General features: G+C 38.3%; 1 protein-coding gene across 2 annotated transcripts in view; it reads left to right on the forward strand.

Annotated features, from left to right (window-relative positions):
- Positions 1 to 23,132, forward strand: part of OXCT1 (3-oxoacid CoA-transferase 1) — a 164,221-nt gene that overhangs the window by 109,112 nt on the left and 31,977 nt on the right. For both annotated transcript variants that reach the window (XM_068990464.1, XM_068990463.1), the window contains one exon: positions 19,843 to 19,932. In XM_068990464.1, coding sequence (XP_068846565.1) covers positions 19,843 to 19,932 — 90 coding nt within the window. The remainder of the gene's footprint in view (positions 1 to 19,842; positions 19,933 to 23,132) is intronic.

Here is a 23,132-nt window from a genome sequence, read left to right on the forward strand (position 1 = left end):
GAGATTTGACATGTTTTATCTTTTCATTATCTGTTTTGGTATTTATGGAATATTGTTATAACTTTGAACACTAACAGAATTAGATAAGAGAATTCCTCACTGGAGAGTTCTTATCATGATTTGCGTCTTATCATTTATTTTTCAAAACACCGCCTTCTGGTGGGGATCCTGTACTTACCAAATAATAAAGGGCCAAAAAAGTACATATTAAAATTAAAAAAAATAAAAAAGCTTATCATCTATATAATCAGAACCTGAAAAGCTAATCCACAAGCAATGTAGAACTAGCTCCCTTAAAATTGCAACATTTTTCTTACTACCAGAACATTATGAAAAATAAACTTATTACTCTGGCACTTAGAAACTTAATCAGCTAACATTTTCCATCCTGAATGTGACTTCTGCTCATAGTCATGTAGTTTTTAGAAATTTAATTTTCTTAAATCATGGCTTTCAGGTTGGTAAAGGATACATGGTTTGTTTATAAGCACATTTGGAAAGTTTTATAATTTTTGTCCTTAAGGATCCAACTGTATTTTTAGAAGTTGTCTAAACTGAAACTGTATAGATCATCTCTAGGCTTGCTGTCTGCTACTTAACTAAATTAATTATCAACATACAATAGATTAGGAACAATAAGAAAAAAATAGTGCAATAGGTCCAACATAATGGACATTTTAAATAGGAAGCATCTTCTGTGGGGATTCAATTACATTTTTCTGGAAGTTATGACTTCCAGAAAAAACTTAAAAACTTCAATTTTTTTCTAACTTGTTCTTTTAACTTCAGGTAATTTATTTAACTTTTCTTTGTTGTGTTTTCTTTTCTGTGTAAGGGAAAATTTAAATAATATCTACTTACTTTTTGAAAATACTGTTTATAATGAGGAATTATCTTTATAAATTGTATTTATTGAAAGATTCTCTCTCACTGTGGAAAAAGTAAGCCATAACAGGAAAAATGAAATAATAGTACAAAGTAGAAATGGTACATTATGTATCCTAGAACAAAGATCCAGTCTGTATTTCTGATTTTTTCAAACTTGTAATAATATGGTTGTAGAACATTGTTTTAAAAGGTCCTCATTACCATGTTTCAAGTTTTTTTTAAAATGTTCTATCAAAAACCTATGCTGCCTAATATCAGAATTGGCTTATCAAAATAATAATGACTTAGATGGCAAAGTTTATTTATTGGGAAAAATAAAATAGAGCAAAGGAAATCCTCAACAAAATGAAAAGGCAACCTGCCAAATGAGAGAAATTATTTGCAAATCATGTATCTGCTAAGGGGCTAATATTCAAAATATTTAAAGAACTCATGCAATCCAATGGCAGAAAAAACAAACAATCTAATTTTTAAATGGACAGAAGATATTAATAAACATTTTTCCAAAGAAAATACACAGATGGCCAGCAAGTACATGAACAGATGCTGAACATCATTAATCACTGGGGAAATGTAAATTAACCACATGAGTTATCACCTCACACCTGTTAGAATGGCTACTATAAAAAAGACAAGAAATAAGTGTTGGTGATAAAGTGGTGAAAAGAGAACCCTTATGCACTGTTAATGGGAATGTATATTGGTCCAGCAACTGTGCAAAATGGTATGGATGTTTCCCCCAAATTAAAAATAGAACTACCATAAGAACCAGCAATTCTACTTCCGTGTATTTGTCTGAGGAAAGCAAAAATTGTAACTTGAAAAGATATATGCACCTCTGTGTTCATTGAAGGATTATTTATAGTAGTTGAGATATGGTAGCTACCTATGTGACAATCTATGGATGAATGAATAAAGAAGCTATGCTATATGTATGTATGCACACACAGAAGCAAACACAACAGAGTATTACTCAGCCATAAAGAAGAATGAGATCTTAGCATACGTGGACCTCTAGGGGATTACAACAAGTGAAATAAGTCAAACAGAGAAAGATAAATACCATATGATCTCTCTCATATATGGAATCTGAAAAAAAAAACAAGCTTTTAGATTTAGAGAACAAGTTGGTGGTTGCTAGAGGTTGGGGGTGGAGGTGTGAAAAATGAGTGAAGGATGTCAAAAAGAAAATTATAACAAGAACAATGAAAAGCCCACACATAACAGTTCTCAGAACTATCTTTCTTGTTCTTTATCCAGATACTAACTTATGACTTTCTGTTAAGCTAGTATACTCTGTATTGGAATAAAATTCAGTTACTACAAGAAAACAGATTATAGCTAAAAACAAAACAGAGATTCATTTAACTGTCATAAATTTATTGTTTTTAGAGTCAGATTTTGCAAAGTTTTAAAGCAATTGTCTAAAAAATTACTAGGAGAGGCCCTCATTGAGGGAAATCTGAGTACTAATCTGTATTGGTTTCATTAAAAAAAAACAAAACTATAGGAACAAGCCACATATTGAGGTTTTAAAAAAATAAACTTTGTGTTTTAGAATAATTTTAGATTTACAGAAAAGCTGTAGAGATAGTACAAAGAGTTTTCATATTCCCTTTACTCGATTTCCCTCATTATTATAATCCTTTATTACTGTGGTACATTTGGCATATTATTTTCCAGTAGCAACTGCACCATTTTCCATTCCATCAGACAGTGTTCAAGGGTTCCAGTTTCTTCATATCCTTGTCAACACATATCTTTTTTTTGTTTGTTTTAACAATAGGTAATACTATATTGTGGTTTTGATTTGCATTTCCTTGCAGGTTGGTGATTATAAGCATCTTTTCATATACTTTTCATGCTTCCCTGATAAGCTCAGTTGGTAGAGAATGCACCTGTAATGCAGAAGACCTTGGTTTGCTTCCTGGGTTGGGAAGATCTGCTGGAGAAGGTATAGGCTACCCACTCCAGTATTCTTGGGCTTTCCTTGTGGCTCATCTGGTAAAGAATCCCCCTGCAATGTGGGAGACCTGGATTCTATCCCTGGCTTGGGAAGATCTGCTAGAGAAGGAACGGCTACTCACTCCAGTATTCTGGCCTGGAGAATTCCATGGACTGTATAGCCCATGGGGTCTCAAAGAGTTGGACACAACTGAGCAACTTTCACTTTCATATACCTTGGCCATTTGTATGCCTTCTTTGAAGAAATTTTTATTCAAGTCCTTTGTTCATTTTTTAGTTGGATTATTTAATTTTTTTTGCTGTTGAGTTGTAGGAGTTTCATTTGTATTTGAGTATTAATTCCTCATCAGATATGTGGTTTGCAAGTATTATCTCCAATTTCTTAGGTTACTTTTTAATGTCATTGATTATTTCCTTTGCTGTGCAGAAATTTTCTAGTTTGATGTAGTCCTCCTTGCCTATTTTTGCTTTTCTTGCCTTTTGTTATCCCTATAAGAGCCCAGTTATATTCTTTCCATGCAGATATCTAGTTCTCCCAACACCATTTATTGGAAAATCTATATTTTCTCTGTTGTACATTCTTGGCAGCTAGGTCAAAAATTGGTTGACTGTATATGTGTGGATTTATTTCACAGCCCTATATTCTGTTCCATTGATCTATGTGTCTGTTTTTATACCAGTATGATACTGTTCTAATTATTGTAGCTTTATAGTATATTTTGAAATGAGGAAATATAATCCCTCCAGCTTTGTTCTTCTTTCTCAAGATTGCTTTGACTATTTGGGGTCTTTCATGGCTTCACATAAATTTTAGAATTTTTAAAACATTCCTGTAAAAAAAAGTCATTGGTATCTTGATAGGTATTGCCTTGAATCTGTAAATTACTTTGGATAGTATGGACATTTTAATAATATTAGTCTTCCAACTCATGAACATAGAGTTTCTTTCATTTAAATTTTGTTTCATCAGTGTTTTATAGTTTTCAGTGTGCAGGTGTTTTATAGTTTTCAGTGTGCAGGTCTTTTGTGTACATCAATATCAGTCTCCTGACTCTGTTTGAATTTTGTCAGTTTTTCCATTAATGTTTCCTTTCTTTTCCAGGATCCAGTTCCGAGTACTGCATTTCACTTAGTTGTCACATCTCCCTAGTCTTTTCCGGTCTGTGACAGTCTCTTAGTCTTTCTTGTTTTTTATTACTTTGATAGTCTTGAGACGTGCTGGCCAGATATCCTGTATAATGTTCCCCAGTCTAGGTTTGTCTGATTTTTTTTTTTTCATCATTAGAGTGAGGTTCTGAGTTTTTGGGAAGAATACTATAGAGGTAAATATTCTTCTTTTTGCATCATGTTAAGGAGTGTAAGATAGCCACATGATAACACTGTTGACATTAACCTTTATCTTTTGACTAAGATACTGTTCACAAGGTTTGTTTACTATAAGGTTACTATTTTTCCATTTCCATACTTTATTCTTTAGAAGTCAGTAGATTCAGCCCACCCTCAAAGATCTCTTAAAAGAAAGGCATTATATATTATTTGCAGTTCTTTGAGAGAGATTTGTCTCTTCTCTGCCATTTATTTGTTTATGGCAGTATGGACTCAAGTATATTTTATACTTTGAGTTATCATCCAATTCCATGTTGTTTATTTTCATGCTCAAGTTATTCCAACTATGGCCACTGGGAATTTTTTCACACTGGTTTCTATATACCTTCATTTAAAAATTTTTTCATTGAGTACTTCCTTTCTGTTACTACAGGGTGTTCATCTTATATTTTTATTGTACCCAGTATCAGCTATTTCTCCAAGGAATCCTGGTTTCTTTTGCTTGAGAAAGGTATTTGAAACCAAGATCTGGGTGTTTGGGTGTGCTTGTTCCCACTGTGATATCTTTGCTTCTAAGCCTTCTCAATGAACAAAACTAAGTTATATATATATATATATGCACGTGAACTCACACTTATACAGTTTTGAATAATGAAGATAAACAACTTTCCATTTTAAACCTGCTCACTGAGGTTAGTTTAGTCAAAGCTATGGTTTTTCCAGTCTCCATGTATGGATGTGAGAGTTGGACCATAAAGAAAGCTGAGCACCAAAGAACTGATGCTTTTGAATTGTGCTGTTGGAGAAGACTCTTGAGAGTCCCTTGGTCAGCAAGGAGATCCAACCAGTCTATCCTAAAGGAAATCAGTCCTGAATATTCATTGTAAGGACTGAAGCTGAAACTCTAGTATTTTGGCCGCCTAATATGAAGAACTGACTCATTGGAAAAGACCCTGATGCTGGGAAGGATTGAAGGCAGGAGGAGAAAGGGATGACAGAGGATGAGATGGTTTGATGGCATCACCAACTTGATGGACATGAGTTTGACTAAACTCCGGGAGTTGGTAAAGGACAGGGAAGCCTGGCGTGCTGCAGACCATGGGGTCGCAAAGAGTCAGACATAACTGAGCAACTGAACTGAACTGAGGTTAGAGAAAAAAGCAACTCCTTCCTGAATACCTGTGTCTCAAGTGGTTATCAAGAAAGCGTGTTTCATTCTAAATATGGAGCCTAAAGATAGCATTCTTAGGAATAAAAATGATATTTTTGGGAGTACATCACAGCTCCAAATATTTGCCATACCTGAATTCTAGATGAATGTGAATGAAATCATTTTTGCCATCGGGTGTTATAGCAGTAAAAGGAACAAAATTTTTCTCACTGCAGCTCTTGCTGCTCACCTGAGAATGTAAGTATTAGATTTAGAATGTACCTCAACTTAGGCTCCATGGAAAACAGGTATGAAATAATCAAGTTTTGGGTTTACACGATTTTTTAAATTATGTATTTGCTGAGTCTTTGCTGCTGTGTGGGCTTTTCTCAGGGGCTACTCTCTGGATGCAGTGCATGGGCTTCTCATTGCAGTGGCTTTTCTTCCTGTGGGGCACAGGCTCCAAAGTCTTCGGGCTTCAATAGTTGTGACCTGTGGGCTCAGTAGTTGCAGCTCATGGGCTCCAGAGCAGACTCAGTAGTTGTGGCATCCAGGCCTCGTTGTTCCTTGACATGTGGAATCTTCCTGGACCAGGGACTGAACCAGATTCTCTCACACTGGCAGGCGGATTCTTTACCACTGAGCCACCTCTCATTGATTTTTAATGCTGTTTTGCCATATATGTAATCTGTCTCTGATATCACGAATAGTTAGTGATAAAGTTGTTATTGTGTTAGTAGCCCAGTTGTATCTGACTCTTTGTGACCCCGCGGACTGTGGCCTACCAGACTCCTCTGTCCATTCTTTCCAGGCAAGAATACTGGAGTGGGTTGCCATTTCTTTGTCCAGGGGATCTTCCCAAGCCAGGGATCATCAAACCAAGGTCTCCTTCATTCCTGGTAAATGCTTTACCATCTGAGCAACCAGAGATAAAGTTACAGAAACCATCAAGATCAGAAACTTAAAATCAGGTCACTTACAAAGTATAGGGAGTTAAAGCACTAACATATCAAGAAATAACTTAAAGTTTATATGTTTATTTTTCTACCCTCTTCTAATTACTTCAGAAGAACATCTTTTATATTTTTGTCATTCTGACCTTGGTGTTTTGATTTCTACATTATCAAGACCTTCACCAAGAGGTTTTTTTGTTAATTTTCTCTAAAGACACTTCATTTTTCATTTTTAGTCCTAGAACCATTCCCCCGACCCCTCCCTCTTGCCATCTAAGAGCTTTATCTGGCACAGTTGACTTAAAAGATAGTGTGGAATGTGTATGTGCTCATTTATGTCTGACTCTGTGACCCCGTGGACTGTAGCCCACCAGGCTCCTCTGTCCATGGGATTCTCCAGGCAAGAATACTGGAGTGGGTTGCCATGCTCTTCTCTAGAGGATCTTCCTGACCTAGGGATCAAACCAGTGTCTCCTTTGTCTCTAAGAATCCATTGGCAGGCAGATTCTTTTACCATTGAGCCAGTTAATGCTTCCTCAATTTCCCTCATTAAGTAGCTTTCAAAAATATTAACTTTGTGGAAAATCTCCAATTTTTTTATATAGAGGCTTAAAAAAAATTTTTTTTTTTTTTTTGGCTGTGCTGACCAGGGACTGAACCTGTGCCCCCTACAGTGGAAACACAGAGTCTTGCACTGCCAAGGAAGTCCCCAGAAAGTAATTTTTTTAACTTGATTACAGTGTTTGAAAAGTTTCTTGGTTTCCACCTCCTTCTCCCTAGTTTGAGGAGGAACCATTTTATCTTCCATGCACTTGCAGTTCCAGGGTCTTCAGAGGAGAAATTTTGTCCTTGATTCCTAAAACCATCTGATGCCTGTGATGTCAGGACCCTCCCACAGTGACGTGGCTCCTTAGTTTTCTGTGTTGGCTACCAGAATTGGGTCTTTCTCGCAAAGATACTATGCTTCTTCCTTTTCGAGCTCAAACCTCCTGCTAGTCCTAGGATCTGAATCTCTGGAATAATGTAAGCCATGGTTCTCTTAGTCCTGAAAGTAGAGTATGCTCTCTGAGGAAACCAGAATGAGAACTGTATTCACATGTGAGAGGCACTGGGTACACATTTTATAGAACTGGATTTGCTTTGGAGAAAAAAATTTAAAAGACACTCCACCAATGACTAATGGGTTATCAATTCACTGTGAACATTCATAGATATTAAAACTCTCAGTGAGTAATTAGCAATCATTAAACAGGATCTTCAGCTGAATCTAGAGGATACCTTGGAAGTTAAACAGAGTACTTAGTAATTTAGGATCAAAACGGTTTCCTGTTCTTTTACCTAACCCTCTAACTTGCTTAATATGGAATCTACATTTGGTATACATAGCATTTGTTGTCTTTGTTTAGTTCCTAAGTCATATCAGACTCTTTTGCGCCCCCATAGATTTTAACCCACCAGGCTCCTCTGTCCATGGGATTTCCCAGGCAAGAATACTGGAGTGGGTTTCCATTCCCTTCTCCAGGGGATCTTCCTGATCCAGGGACTGAACCCACGTCTCCTGCTTGACAGGTGGATTCTCTACTACTGACCCACCTGGGAAGCCCTTACGCTCTTTCACAATTGTTCTTAAGTGTGTATGTGTTTAGCTTTTAAATTATCTTCTACACTATTTTTTGATCTTTTCTACTGTGGTTAAAAACACTGGTAATGATTTTGATGTATTCCTTAGTAATGTTCTTTCAGTCACTGTGCCTCCCTCTCTGAAAATTCCATCCAGCTGTCAGAGATGGCTGTGTAATTATAATAATTCTGTAATTGTGCTCTTTAGAGCTTTGCAGACAGTGGGAGGAGGTGATGGAGCAAGTGTGCTTCTGCCCATGGTTCTGTGCTCACTGTCTGCATTTCATTCCAACCAACCCACACCCCCTGAAGAAGCAGATGATAAACTTTGTGAGAAAGATTATTTCCTAGTTCCAAAAGTAATGTAATAATTTCATATTCCATGTGAGTGACTTGTTGAAGGATGTTGATATATATTTGTACATTCAGACACATAAAAATGATTGTTATCTTTCCATTTGTATTTTAGCTGTCATTTTTGTTGTGATTATCTAGGGATTTCCTAAAAATAACATAAACCCTTAAAAATATTCTGTGTGATAGTAAATGGGATCTGTGTTCCCACCATTAGAACATTAATTTGAACCAGCCGTATGAAATTTCTGTGTTTCTAGGTCATGTGTGTTTCTGTTTTGTTGTTATTTGGTCACTCAGTTGTGTCCAACTTTGTGACCCCATGGGCTGCAGCACTCCAGGCTTCCCTGTCCTTCACCATCTCCCAGAGTTTGCACAAACTCATGCCCATGGAGTCGGGCTGCCATCCAACCATCGCATGCTCTGCTGCACCCTTTTCCTCCTGCCTTCAGTCTTTGCCAGCATCAAGGTCTTTTCCAAGGAGTTAGTTCTTTGCATCATAGGGGCAATTTCATATGATTCTAATGCATTTCTCTTTGTGACCCAATGCAAAGAAGAGGTTGTTAATGAAGAAAATAACTTACCCTTGGATTTTAAAATATTGTGTTTATCCTGTTTCTGGATAATGTACAGGACCAGAAATGCCAGTGCTTAGCTGTATTTAATAAATTCAATTAAACTCTTATTAAATAACTTATTTATACTGTAAGAAAGTTCAATTAAATAACTTATTTATACTGTAACAATACTTAATCATGTTAAATAAAAACAAATCCCCTTGCATATATCCTGGAGCACTTGTTCAAGCTCTTTCTATTGATGTCTTCTATAGGAGGTCTGATAAAACAAGGTGAACTCACCTAGCCACCTTATTTGATATTTGTTTCCATCTTTGCAGAATAATGAATAAATTCTGTGAAGACTGAAACTATAGCTTTACAACAGAGCTAAGAATAACATAGAGTGTTCCTCCTGCTGTTCATTTTATTAACCAAACAGAGTAATTAGACTATCAATCTGTCTGACCTTATAAGAAGTTAACCTACCCAAAATGCTTCATTTATAACTCAGGGAAACTTCATCATATATTGCTTATACCTTAGGAAAAGAAAATATTAAAATTTTCTACTTTTAACTATTCACTTAGTAAATTTATAATCAATTTCTTGTATAACGATGGAGTTAATGACCTGCAATCAATTTTATGCACATTGAAATTTTTTAATTTACTTAGAGTGGGTTGAGCCGAATTCACCCACATTCACCCAACTCAGAAGTGAATTATGTAGGCACTATTGAGTGGTATGAAATGTTCCCTTGGTATCTCTAATTTTCTTGAAGAGATCTCTAGTCTTTCCCATTCTGTTGTTTTCCTCTATTTCTTTGCATTGATCGGTGAAGAAGGCTTTCTTATCTCTTCTTGCTATTCTTTGGAACTCTGCATTTAGATGCCTATATCTTTCCTTTTCTCCTTTGCTTTTCACCTCTCTTCTCTTCACAGCTATTTGTAAGGCCTCCCCAGACAGCCATTTTGCTTTTTTGCATTTCTTTTCCATGGGGATGGTCTTGATCCCTGTCTCCTGCACAATGTCACGAACTTCATTCCATAGTTCATCAGGCACTCTGTCTATCAGATCTAGGCCCTTAAATCTATTTCTCACCTCCACAGTATAATCATAAGGGATTTGATTTAGGTCATACCTGAATGGTCTAGCGGTTTTCCCTACTTTCTTCAATTTGAGTCTGAATTTGGCAATAAGGAGTTCATGATCTGAGCCACAGTCAGCTCCTGGTCTTGTTTTTGTTAACTGTATAGAGCTTCTCCATCTTTGGCTGCAAAGAATATAATCAATCTGATTTCGGTGTTGACAATCTGGTGATGTCCATGTGTAGAGTCTTCTCTTGTGTTGTTGGAAGAGGGTGTTTGCTATGACCAGTGCATTTTTGTGGCAAAACTCTATTAGTCTTTGCCCTGCTTCATTCTGCATTCCAAGGCCAAATGTGCCTGTTACTCCAGGTGTTTCTTGACTTCCTACTTTTGCATTCCAGTCCTATAATGAAAAGGACATCTTTTTGGGTGTTAGTTCTAAAAGGTCTTGTAGGTCTTCATAAAACTGTTCAACTTCAGCTTCTTCAGCGTTACTGTTTGGGGCATAGACTTGGATAACTGTGATATTGAATGGTTTGTCTTAGAGACGAACAGAGATCATTCTGTCATTTTTGAGATTGCATCCAAGTACTACATTTTGGACTCTTTTGTTGACCATGATGGCTACTCCATTTCTTCTGAGGGATTCCTGCCCACAGTAGTAGATATAATGGTCATCTGAGTTAAATTCAGTCATTCCAGTCCATTTTAGTTCGCTGATTCCTAGAAAGTCGACATTCACCCTTGCCATCTCTTGTTTGACCACTTCCAATTTGCCTTGATTCATGGACCTGACATTTTAGGTTCCTATGCAATATTGCTCTTTATAGCATCGGATCTTGCTTCTATCACCAGTCACATCCACAGCTGGGAATTGTTTTTGCTTTGGCTCCATCCCTTCAAGGACAGAAATGGTATGGACCTAACAGAAGCAGAAGATATTAAGAAGAGGTGGCAAGAATACACGGAAGAACTGTACAAAAAAGATCTTCATGACTCAGATAGTCATGATGATGTGATCACTAATCTAGAACCAGACATCTTGGAACGTGAAGTCAAGGGGGCCTGAGAAAGCATCACTACGAACAAAGCTAGTGGAGGTGATGGAATTCCAATTGAGCTGTTTCAAATCCTGAAAGATAATGCCGTGAAAGTGTTGCACTCAATATGCCAGCAAATTTGGAAAACTCAGCAGTGGCCACAGGACTGGAAAAGGTCAGGTTTCATTCCAATTCCAAAGAAAGGCAATGCCAAAGAATGCTCAAACTACCACACAACTGCACTCATCTCACATGCTAGGAAAGTAATGCTCAAAATTCTCCAAGCCAGGCTTCAGCAATACATGAACCATGACCTTCCAGATGTTCAAGCTGGTTTTAGAAAAGGCAGAGGAACCAGAGATCAAATTGCCAACATCCGCTGGATCATGGAAAAAGCAAGAGAGTTCCAGAAAAATATCTACTTCTGCTTTATTGACTATGCCCAAGTCTTTGACTGTGTGGATCACAATCAACTGTGGAAAATTCTGAAAGAGATGGGAATACCAGACCACCTGACCTGCCTCTTGAGAAATCTGTATGCAGGTCAGGAAGCAACAGTTAGAACTGGACATGGAACAACAGACTGGTTCCAAATAGGAAAAGGAGTACGTCAAGGCTGTATATTGTCACCCTGCTTATTTAACTTCTATGCAGAGTACATCATGAGAAACGCTGGACTGGAAGAAGCACAACCTGGACTCAAGATTGCCGGGAGGAATATCAATAACCTCAGATATGCAGATGACACTACCCTTATGGCAGAAAGTGGAGAGGAGCTAAAAAGCTTCTTGATGAAAGTGAAAGAGGAGAGTGAAAAAGATGGCCTAAAGCTCAACATCCAGAAAACGAAGATCATGGCATCTGGTCCCATCACTTCATGGGAAATAGATGGGGAAACAGTGGAAACAGTGTCAGACTTTATTTTTTGGGGCTCCAGAATCACTGCAGATGGTGACTGCAGCCATGAAATTAAAAGACGCTTACTCCTTGGAAGAAAAGTTATGACCAACCTAGATAGCATATTCAAAAGCAGAGACATTACTTTGCCGACTAAGGTCCGTCTAGTCAAGGCTATGGTTTTTCCTGTGGTCACGTATGGATGTGAGAGTTGGACTGTGAAGAAGGCTGAGCTCCGAAGAATTGATGCGTTTGAACTGTGGTGTTGGAGAAGACTCTTGAGAGTCCCTTGGACTGCAAGGAGATCCAACCAGTCCATTCTGAAGGAGATCAACCCTGGGATTTCTTTGGAAGGAATGATGCTAAAGCTGAAACTTCAGTACTTTGGCCACCTCATGAGAAAAGTTGGCTCATTGGAAAAGAGTCTGATGCTGGGAGGGATTGGGGGCAAGAGGAGAAGGGAATGACCAAGGATGAGATTGCCGGATGGCATCACGGACTCGATGGACGTGAGTCTGAGTGAACTCCGGGAGATGGTTATGAACAGGAAGGCCTGGCGTGCTGCGATTCATGGGGTCGCAAAGAGTCGGACACCACTGAGCAACTGAACTGAACTGATTGAGTGGTATTTATACTTTTACAAAATGAGAGAATCAGTGTAATTAATAGCTAGGGCTCCTTTTTCCTATTTGAAGATAATTGATTTCTTTAGTGCACAGATACTGATGAATCACAATAGATGTGATTGATCACAGCATATGGTAGTCATAGCTGGATTGTCTTGGAGGCCTGGTATTGTGTTTAAAGTTGTTAGATGGTGGTGGTGGGTGGGACCAAGTTTGTTAGAGAGGGAAATGGTATGCTTCTCATGAGGAATAATTTCAGTTATAGTTACCTGGATTGATTAGTGATGAGGCCTCATCACTACTTGCCAGTGGAACATCAGCTCTGACCCTAATGCCGGCCATGTGACTGATTCTGCAATGAGACTGAGCAGGGATGCTGTGAGAGCAGCAAAGAGAGGTCCCTAATATGTCTTGTTGATGGGATGGGGCGGACGCATGTGGATGATTCCTGGGAGAGGTAATCATGATTGATACATAAAGGGTAACTGGAGTACACTTGAAAGAATGAGGGTGGAGCCTTATAGCATAATGTAAAGTCATATGTGGTAGACCAGAAACTCACTGTTCCTGGAGTAAACATGGGAACTGGGGTGTAAGGAGATGAGGAGGGTTCAGGCCAGGCCATCATAGTTTCTATGCCAGACGGAGTGAGGTGCTTAGGCCTTACCCTGCAGCACTGGGGAACTAGTGGAGAGTCTTAAGCAGAGGAATGACATAAAATGCTAATTATAGGAAGATTATTTTTGAGGTTGTGAGTTGGAAAGATTTGAGAAGGTCAAGGGGCTTCTCTGGTGGCTCAGATGGTAAAGAATCTGCCTGCGATGCGGGACATCTGGGTTCCATCCTTGGGTTGGGAAGATCTCCTGGAGAAGGGGATGGCAACCCACTCCAGTATTCTTGCCTGGAGAATCCCTATGGACAGAGGAGCCTGGTGAGCTACAGTCCATGGGGTCACAAAGAAACAGACATCACTGAGAGACTAAGCACAGCATAGCACCAAGGTCAAGGCTGAACACAGGTTGACTACTAGGGATGTTATAACACCACTTAGGAAGAAGTCTTAAAGATCTTATCTAGGATAAGAAATGGTCAAACTCAAGAAATATTGTGATTGAATGACTCATTGATTGTACGTAGATAGTGAAGGAGAAGCAAGAGATAGGAACATTTCTGATTCAGTCCCTGAGATGGTTGGCCACTAACAGAAATAGGAAGTTGGTGGACAGATGAGATTTGCCTTGGAAAAGATGCTTAATTTCATTTGGACTATACTGAGTTGAGGCATGAATAATTAACATACTATAATAGAAGTTTTTAGTTCTCACTCCCATAGGACCAGAATGAGTACTCCTTATTGGCAGACAGCTGTCTTCTGTTCGGTAATTCAGGGATTGAGATTTCTCCTGTTCTGTGGCTGCACCATCTTCAACATGTAGTTTGCAGGAAGGGGAAAAACATGGAAACTTGTTCTTGAAAGATTTTATGGTCCAGTCCTGGAAGTATTATATATCACTTTCACCCTGTTCCATTGGTCAGAGATTATCCATATGATGAACCCTAACTTCAAGGAAGGCTGGGAAATGTAGCCAGTTGCCCAGAAACAAGAGGAAATTATTTTGGGAATCAGCCAATAGATTGTGCCACAGGGTTGACTGGTGGATATTGAAATCTGAAACTCAGAGCAAAGATTTGAGCTGAAGTGTGGTTTTAGAAACATCAGAGATGGAGTGATTTATATCATGAGCACACAGATGAAGTCACTCGTGGAGAACAAGTAGTGACAAGAGCAGGAGCCCAAGGGTAGAGGTTTTAAGTTGGCCAACACACAAAGCTGGTGTGGGAAAAAGGATGTGAGAAGGGGCCTGAAAGAGAGTAGGAGGTATTTTATGAACCGTGGAAGCCAGTGAGTATAGCGAGTGTTCAGAAATTGGTGGACAAGAGTGTAAAATGTTGTGAAAAGGCCCAGGAATGTATAAAATAAACCCTCAGTATTACTGAATCAAATGATTAAATATTAGAGAATGGATTGAGTAGTTCTCACTTCAAGGGCATGATCAAGACAGAAATCGGACCTCAGTGTATTGAAGAGTCTACAAAGAGGGGGATAATTGATGAAACAAGATCTGAGAGAGAACAGGAGCAAGGGTGCATAGTAAAATGAAATTTTGAGTTTATTTTCAAGTATTGCTTTTTATATAATGCTTTTCTTTTCAGCCCATATTATGATTGATAACTGATATTTGTTACAAGCAATTTTGTCAATTTACTTAGCAGTAGAGACTATTATTTCATTCATAGTTACATATTAATTGGTTTACATGATCAATTCACCTGTCCTGGGAAATACACATTAGTCTTAGAAAAGAAAGTCACATTTTTCTTGGTTCTGAATACAAAGTATAACAGAAAAGAGAAATATTCTGCTGTACTTCTGTTATAACTTTGCTAAGCTAAAACAAAATTTAAATCTTTTATAACCTTTCTCTCTTTGTTTAAACAATGTTGATTATTATGGTTTTTACTTTCCCTCTATCCTGCACTTTAGCTGGGAACATGTTTAGAGGCCCTTTTCTATCCTAGAACATTTTTTAATAATGAGGAACTGAAATAGAAGTAAAGAAGCTTACATTTGGGTTGAGATGGATTCTTAATGTTCTGGTATTTAATACTGAACAACAAACCCTAGCTTTATTAATAAATAACGGCTATCTTTCCCTTTTTCTTACACTTAATTCACATTTTTCAGTGGGGCACATAGCAGTAGTTTAAAATGCTTTAAAAGTTGTTTCTGTGGATTGTACATTGTTTCTCACTTAAGAACAGAATATTTAGAGGTAAGAGATCTGAAAATAAGCCATTAATTTTATATACTAATGATAAAGATGATGGTAAGAATCATTTTCAGTATGTTTTATGTTTTATTTTAAATGGTATTTTAACAGTTTCCTTCACTTTTCTTCAGAATTCTGATATTAGGAAATAGGATCAAAGTAAATAAAAATGTGTTTAAAATATTTATTTGGGTTTAAATATATTTCCTAGGAAAAAGAGGTAGATGATCATATTCATTTTTTATTCCTAATTCTTTAGTTCCTGGTTCATAATAGACTCTGGAAATATTTGTGAATGGAGGATAACACTTGAGTCAGTATCTTTTTAGAAAAGTTTTATAACTGTCGTATTAAATAATACAGGATGCAGCATTCTAGTGCATTTTATTTCAGTATTCTTTTCATACTTGATGTCAGAGTCAATCCATAAAATGAGCTGGCTATGAAATGAGTCTCCAGCAATCATCTCCCCATTATGCTAGCCAGAATACATTTCAGAACTAAAGTTGCCCCATTCAAGAAATGTGTATTTGCTGATGAGATTCTAAAGAAAGCCACACTTTGTGTCACCCTGGCCCAGTGCTTCAATCGTGCCCAGAATCTCTTCTTTATTATAGGCCTGTTTTTCTCTAAATACCACTTTCTCTCTTGTGATTTATTTAAAAGTATATTTTTAGCTCCTTAACCTCTCTGTTTTATCAGCTTTTTATTTTGTATATTGAATAGGATATAGGGTTTCTAGGAGGGAGATGAAGACGGAGATGAGATCTGTATCTCAACTCTATCAAATGTCAAGCAGTGTGTAGGACATTTGGATAAACAGGTAATTACAGTGCCTAGGACAGTATCTGGCTGAGTCACAACCCCCTCCCCCCACCGCCCATCCCCCCACAAAAGAGCAGTGGTAAAACGTCTCCTTAAGAGGCCTCAGGTCCCCCACTGTTGTGCAGCTGTAACAGTTAGTTCTGTTTCTGTGCAGAATCCTGTCCCTTACATAGAACTGTTTTAGACAACACACCATTTTATTAGTCACACTAGCTGATGTAAGAGATAAGCCTCCTGACTTCAGTGGTTTAGCACCTTATATGTTTATTTTTCACTTGTATTGAACAATGCAGTTTGTTTCTGAATAAGTGGGCTCTGCTCCACATGGTCATTGAAGGACTCAGGCTGAAGGAAGCTCAGTCATCTACAATGTCAGTGTCCAGATTATAGAACTTGAAGGAGCATGATGGATTCCATGTGAGAGGTTTTTATGGGCCAGAACCTGAAACCACAGATGTCTCCTCCCTCTCTTCCGTTGTCTAGCACTCAGGCAGATGTCTTTCCCAGCTGCAGCAGAGAACTGGGATATGCAAGTAGAGTCCCAGAAGAGTGCCTGCTGAGTGGGGCTGAGAGACTGTGTTGAATTTCCCACCTGCTTCAGAGAGTATGTCTTATATAACTGTTTTTTTCTGCTGGTATAGATAGAATAAGTTGTTTTCCTTTAGTAATTGCTTCTGTTTCAGAAATCACTTGGGAATTGAAATGGAAGGAAATATTGTATTTTCTTTTTCTAACACAATGAACTTACTTAAAAAATGTGAAAACAAACATTTGAAGGTTTTTCTTGTTAACTTGCTAGAATTGCTTTCCCTTAGGGGTCACTGCTGTTCTCTTTCCCATTTGGCAGGCTGCTTTTGTGAAGCATCTCTTCTGTGACACCCCCCTGCCCCAGCCTCTTCCTCCCATTCCTGCCTCTCCAGGCACAGTTAGCATTTGCATCTGCAGTGTTCTGCTAGAGCTCGAACATACCTATGTTAGTTGAAGCCATTCATCCACTTATTCATCCGAGCCCCTATAATGTAGTGATAATAATAATGAACAGTACAGTGACAGAAAGAAAAGGAGAGTTGACATTCACTGTGATAGAATCACATACCAAATAGTGCCAAGGACACAGGAAGAGGCACTTAGCTCTGCTTTGGGATGAGGGAGAGGTGGAGAATGCTTCTTTTACAGGGAAGAGATTTGGTTCCAGTCTCTTTAATTGCACAAGGATGCTTTCCCTTCCCTCAGTGGTGAAATTTACCAGGAAAGAAGCCTGTCTTGATCATCTCTAACTCTAGCACCGAGTACAGTCAGGCTTATGTTAAGACACTCAGGAAACGGAATTGACTGAATATGTAAGTCGGTAAACTTAGAAACTTTTGTTTATTCCACAGTTTTCATACATTATTTCATCCATTTCTCACAACAGCTTTATGGTAGGGCAGATATTCTTATTCCTGAATTATGAAGAATGAGCCCAAATTCAGAGAGATTTGTGAGTGTACATGCTACATCACGTCAGTCGTGTCCAATTCTTTGCGACCCCATGGACTGTAGCCATGGACTGTAGGCTGCTCTGTCCATGGGATTCTCCAGGCACGAATACTGGAGTGGGTTCCCATGGCCTCCTGAGGGGATCATGACCCAGGGATTAACCCGTCTCTCGGTGTTTTGCACACGACACACAATGGGTAATAGATCTCAGGTGTTCTGCACTTAATCTTTTGCGTTTTTCACTCTTGGAAACAAATGTGTAAGTTTCAGAAGAGTGCTTTGAAGCATAGCATGTGCTTTGAGGACAGGACATGAGATCTCTTGAATTCCTTTGCATGGTAAAGGCTGTTTATTTACATTGAGTCGAGGGATAAAGTTCTTTTTAACAGAAACAAGAGCTAGTTCTTTTCAGCATGTTTTATAGCTCTTCATATTCCTGCCAGCACGGTTTTATGTGCCTAGTTGGTACTCTATAAGTCTTTCTTAAATAATTGACAGTGGTTTAAAATACATACATCAGATTCACCTAAAATGGACAAGCTTCTTTTTAGAGGCTGTCATAAACTTTTACCAGTATCATTGTGTCACAATGGACAAAGTTGAACTGTGGTATATTCTAATTCAAAGAATTTTGTTTTAATTCAAGGAACGTTTAATGCACTAACTTAGTTTCCAATTTTCTTTGGCTTTCTCATTCTTTGGCACTTACACTCTTAGTCTGCCTAGGGAAACCCTGTGTGGAAGCTCAGACTGGCTGATATTCTTACCACAGCAGTTGGAGATATTTTAAAATGGACTAGCTTTAGTGTCTTCTAATGCTTTAAAAATCTCAAACTTCTAAGAATTGGAGTTTATGATAGACATTCACTGCTTCCATCTATAACTTTCGTATTTTGTACCATGACATATCAGTGTTCTCTACAGAAATATTATGGCTTGGTGCTTAACTTATTAAAATTGCAGTCAAGTAAGGTTGAAGGCATGACTTATAGAAATATAAAATTAGACATTTCTACATGGATATTCTGCTTCATGGCAATCTTAATGTCTGAAGACAGACTCATTTGGTCTCTTCTACTCCTTTCTTGCTCCATTCTCCAACCATTGCCATGCTTCTCATGTCATTTAATGACAAGCTCCAGACCACGAAGATATCCTGACTACTTACTCCCTTTTCTGTTTCCTAATTCATGTTCATGCAGTGTTGCATTGACCTCTAAAATGTTTCTGAAATCAGGGGATTTGAGACTGTTTTAAAGCCAGGTGTGAGTATATTGCCTAATCTCCTTAAAGCTATGAAATTAGGGGAAAGGAGCCAAGAGCCCTGTAAGCATTTACTGTCAAATCAGCAAGAGGACTTGTATGAAAAAATATATTAAATTTTCAGGAGGTTTCAGTGTTAGAAACATTTCTCGTCAGTCTACTTGAGTAAGAATTTATTTCATCATCTCTGGAAGCGCTTGCTTTTTTCAAAATTCTGTAACCAGGAGACAGACTAGGCAGTGGGAATTATTCAGAGTATATGGCACAGAGAATGTGGTTGGTAAATGTTTAATGAATGAGGAGCTGGACCGATGAACAACAATAGAAATGTCTTGATGAAAGGGTCCTGAACTCTGCTTCTGTTTTCCGTTTTTGCTTCACAGAAATATATATTTTTGTTTTGGTTTATTTTTGTAAGAGCAAGAGGAGTGCCAAGTTTTAGAAAGACAGACCCACCTTTCATATTAATCATTACTAGGGAAACACCACTAATCCATTAGTTTATTACCTAGTGCCATTTAATCTGCACGACATTCAAGAGAGTGCTTTAGAAAGGGTCTGTGATTGAAGACTCAGTGGTGCCAATTGTATGTTTAAAAAGAAAGAAATTAATGTCAGGGGTATATAGATTTTAATCTCCTGTTATTCTGATAGTAGTAATGTGCCCAGAATTTTGGGAAGATTCTTGAGGCTTTTCTTATCCACTGATTGCCTTATTGCTAATATATCTTTGATGTAATAATGTTAGCTATATTTAATAAATGTGACATAGTATTATTTATCCTGAACTTATCCTTCAGCCACAGAATAATAGAGAACAGCAGAATATTAAGGTGATAAAGTTCAAGTACTAAGCAATGACGGTCAATGAGTTTTTCTGATTAATTATTCCAGCAACTTCTTGCAAGTTAATTTTGTTACACCACATACTGAAAGGTTGAAAGATAATTACTTCTTATTTTCTATTTGTTTTGCAGGGAAAGATGGTGAAAGGAATGGGAGGGGCTATGGATCTAGTGTCCAGTGCCAGAACCAAAGTAGTGGTCACCATGGAACATTCTGCAAAGGTAAGGAGGGCTACTTTTGGAAATTCACACAAGGCTGAAATCCTGTGCACCAGGTCATGTGGCTGTGGTTTTTATTGTTTGCTCTGGATCACTCAACTTGATAGTGTTTATATTTTAGACCAAAACATTGCAAATAAAGACAGTTATTTATTATCATTCAGCTAAATGGTTTAACTTTGAAGCAAACATCAGGGCATTCTTTGATTATTTGCCTCACATGCGCATTAAAGGTAAAAGCTATAATGTCTTCAAAGGCAGTGAAAAGATGTTAGGGAAGAGGTGTTGATTCAGGTTTGTAGATATTTTTAATTTGGGGGCCACTCCCGGCGGCATGAGGGATATTAGTTCCCCAACCAGGAATTGAACTCATTCTGCCATACAGTGGAAGCTCAGTGTCCTAACCACTGGACTGCCAGTGAATTCTGATTCAGGTTAAAAGATGGTTATAGTGGTTGCTATTTCTGTGAAAAATGAAAATGCAACAGAATGTGGGTTTTTAAAAGCAGTTATTTTCATATGGATAATATGGCCTTTTACCAAGGCTGTGGAGTTGCCATTTTGAGAAAGTGTTAGAAAATGATGGACTTGGTAACAGCAAGTGGTCTATTCTGAAGAATATTACACTTTTATTTTGATAAATTATTCAATGTTTATTGAATGCCTATTCTGTGTTGGGCACTGCTGAAATTTGGCTGTGACTAAAAATGGACAAGAATCCTTGACCTCGTGGTGTGTAATTAATGATAATGATGATATCATTATCCTACAGTGTTGATGGCTTCCATTCATTGAGCTTACTCTGCTCCAAAGGTACACTAAGCTCTGTGTGTATTTGCCTGTACAAGCCCATGAGCTTGATATAGGTATTTGTTGTGGGTCCAGAAACAGAGTTTCAGTGAAGTTAAGTACTTGCCTGAGGTCACATAACTAGTGGAACTGAGATTAGTCCTGATATCTCTGACTTTGAAGCCCAGTCTTCTAAATGCCAAGCTATCAGTATGACTTCCTTTCTTATTCCTTTTTTATTTATATTTGAACCAGCTGAGCTTAATTGCCTTCCTGACCCGAATCCCTGGGCTTCTGATAATTTGCAAAGTTGATATTGAGTGACAAGTACGCTTTTCACTCTCTATGCCCTTTGATCATTCTCCTTTTAAAATTCTTAGTTTTGAAACAAAAACTATTTGTTTTCACCTTATTGTTGTTGTTCAGTTGCTAAGTCCTGGACTGCAGCACGCCAGGCTTCCCTGTCCTTCACTATCTCCCAAATTTTGTTCAAACTCATGTCCATTGAATCAGTGATGCCATTCAGCCATCTTGCCCTCTGTCATTCCCTTCTCCTCTGTCGTTCCCTTCTCCTGCCCTCAATCTTTCCCAGCATCAGGGTCTTTTCCTTGATACCTGCTGTTTTGAGTGGAAGTGGTAGTTCATTTTCACTTTTTTTATTTGGTGATGAAGTGTTGTTGGAGAGCCTGGATCTGAAAGATTTGCATTTGACTTGCTTCCCATGGGGAGTTCTGTTACAGAATGATATGTGTGATGAAGCAGTTTCATTGTGAAAACTGTAATAAATACAAAATTATCATAAATTGCTTAGTAAACACTGAAAACTGAGCCGTGAAGCATAAATATGGAACAATAGAAATGAAACCAACACAGGTGACTTCTGAGCAGTGCCTGGCAAAAAGCATCCAAAATACTCCATTTCAGAGACAAAAGAATGCCAAACGTGCAAATCAAATCCAGATTTTTTCCAGAACATAATGTCTATTTGGAGGAAACTCTTGCCGACTTTCCTTTTGTTGTTCCTTCAATGTTGACGCATAGGCAGTGAAGTCCGACTCATTTCAGATTATTTTTGTGCATTCGTTTTCAAAACATTGGGCCTGTATTTAGCAAATTCTCTCTCTCTCACTTCTCTTTTCCCCCCAAATTGTTTTCTTTCTCCTCAGCTGGAATTTTTGATAGAGGAAACATGGCACTTCAAACTTCTGATTAGAAGCCCTTATTAAAGCTTTTCATAGAAGGAAGACACTCTTTTTTTTTTTTTTAACATTTCTTGTTTTTCTTCTCACAGTGAGGAAATTGGCAGTGACTTTTAGACCAGAACTGGTTAGATATTTTCCCTAGATACTTTCAATTGAACAAACTAACAAAAAGTATTCTTGTGATTAAGAGATTGGTTCAAGATGGTGGAATAGAAGGACGTGTGTTTATCTATCTCCTCTTGCAAGAGTCCCAAAATCACAAGTAGCAGTTGAACAACCATTGACAGGAGGATGCAGTAATAATAGTGATTTCTTCATACTTCATAGTTAGATAACCTTGAAAACTGGGCTTCCCTGTTTGCTCAGTGATAAAGAATCCACCTGCCAATGCAAGAGACACACATTCGATCCTTGGGTTGGAAAGATGCCTTGGAAAAGAAAATGGCAACCCACTACAGTATATTTGCTTGGGAAATCCCATGGACGTAGGAGCGTGGTGGGCTGCAGTCCATGGGGTTGCAAAAGAGTTGGACATGACTTCAGTTCAGTTCAGTTCAGTTCAGTCGCTCAGTCGTGTCCAACTCTTTGCGACCCCATGAATCGCAGCATGCCAGGCCTCCCTGTCCATCACCAACTCCCAGAGTTCGCTCAGACTCAGATCCATCAAGTCAGTGATGCCATCCAGCAATCTCCTCCTCTGTCGTCCCCTTCTCTTCCTGCCCCCAATCCCTCCCAGCATCAGAGTCTTTTCCAATGAGTCAACTCTTCACATGAGGTGGCCAAAGTACTGGAGTTTCAGCTTTAGCATCATTCCTTCCAAAGAAATCCCAGGACTGATCTCCTTTAGAATGGACTGGTTGGATCTCCTTTCAGTCCAAGAGACCCTCAAGAGTCTTCTCCAACACCACAGTTCAAAAGCATCAATTCTTCAGCGCTCAGCCTTCTTCACAGTCCAACTCTCACATCCATACATGACCACAGGAAAAACCATAGCCTGGACTAGATGGATCCTTGTTGGTAAAGTAATGTCTCTGCTTTTGAAAATGCTGTCTAGGTTGGTTATAACTTTTCTTCCAAGGAGTAAGTGTCTTTTAATTTCATGGCTGCAGTCACCATCTGCAATGATTTTGGAGCCCCCCAAAATAAAGTCTGACACTGTTTCCACTGTTTCCCCATCTATTTCCCATGAAATGATGGGACTTCATGCCATGA

Source organism: Capricornis sumatraensis, chromosome 18, assembly GCF_032405125.1.
Source record: "Capricornis sumatraensis isolate serow.1 chromosome 18, serow.2, whole genome shotgun sequence".
Classification (NCBI taxonomy): domain Eukaryota; kingdom Metazoa; phylum Chordata; class Mammalia; order Artiodactyla; family Bovidae; genus Capricornis; species Capricornis sumatraensis.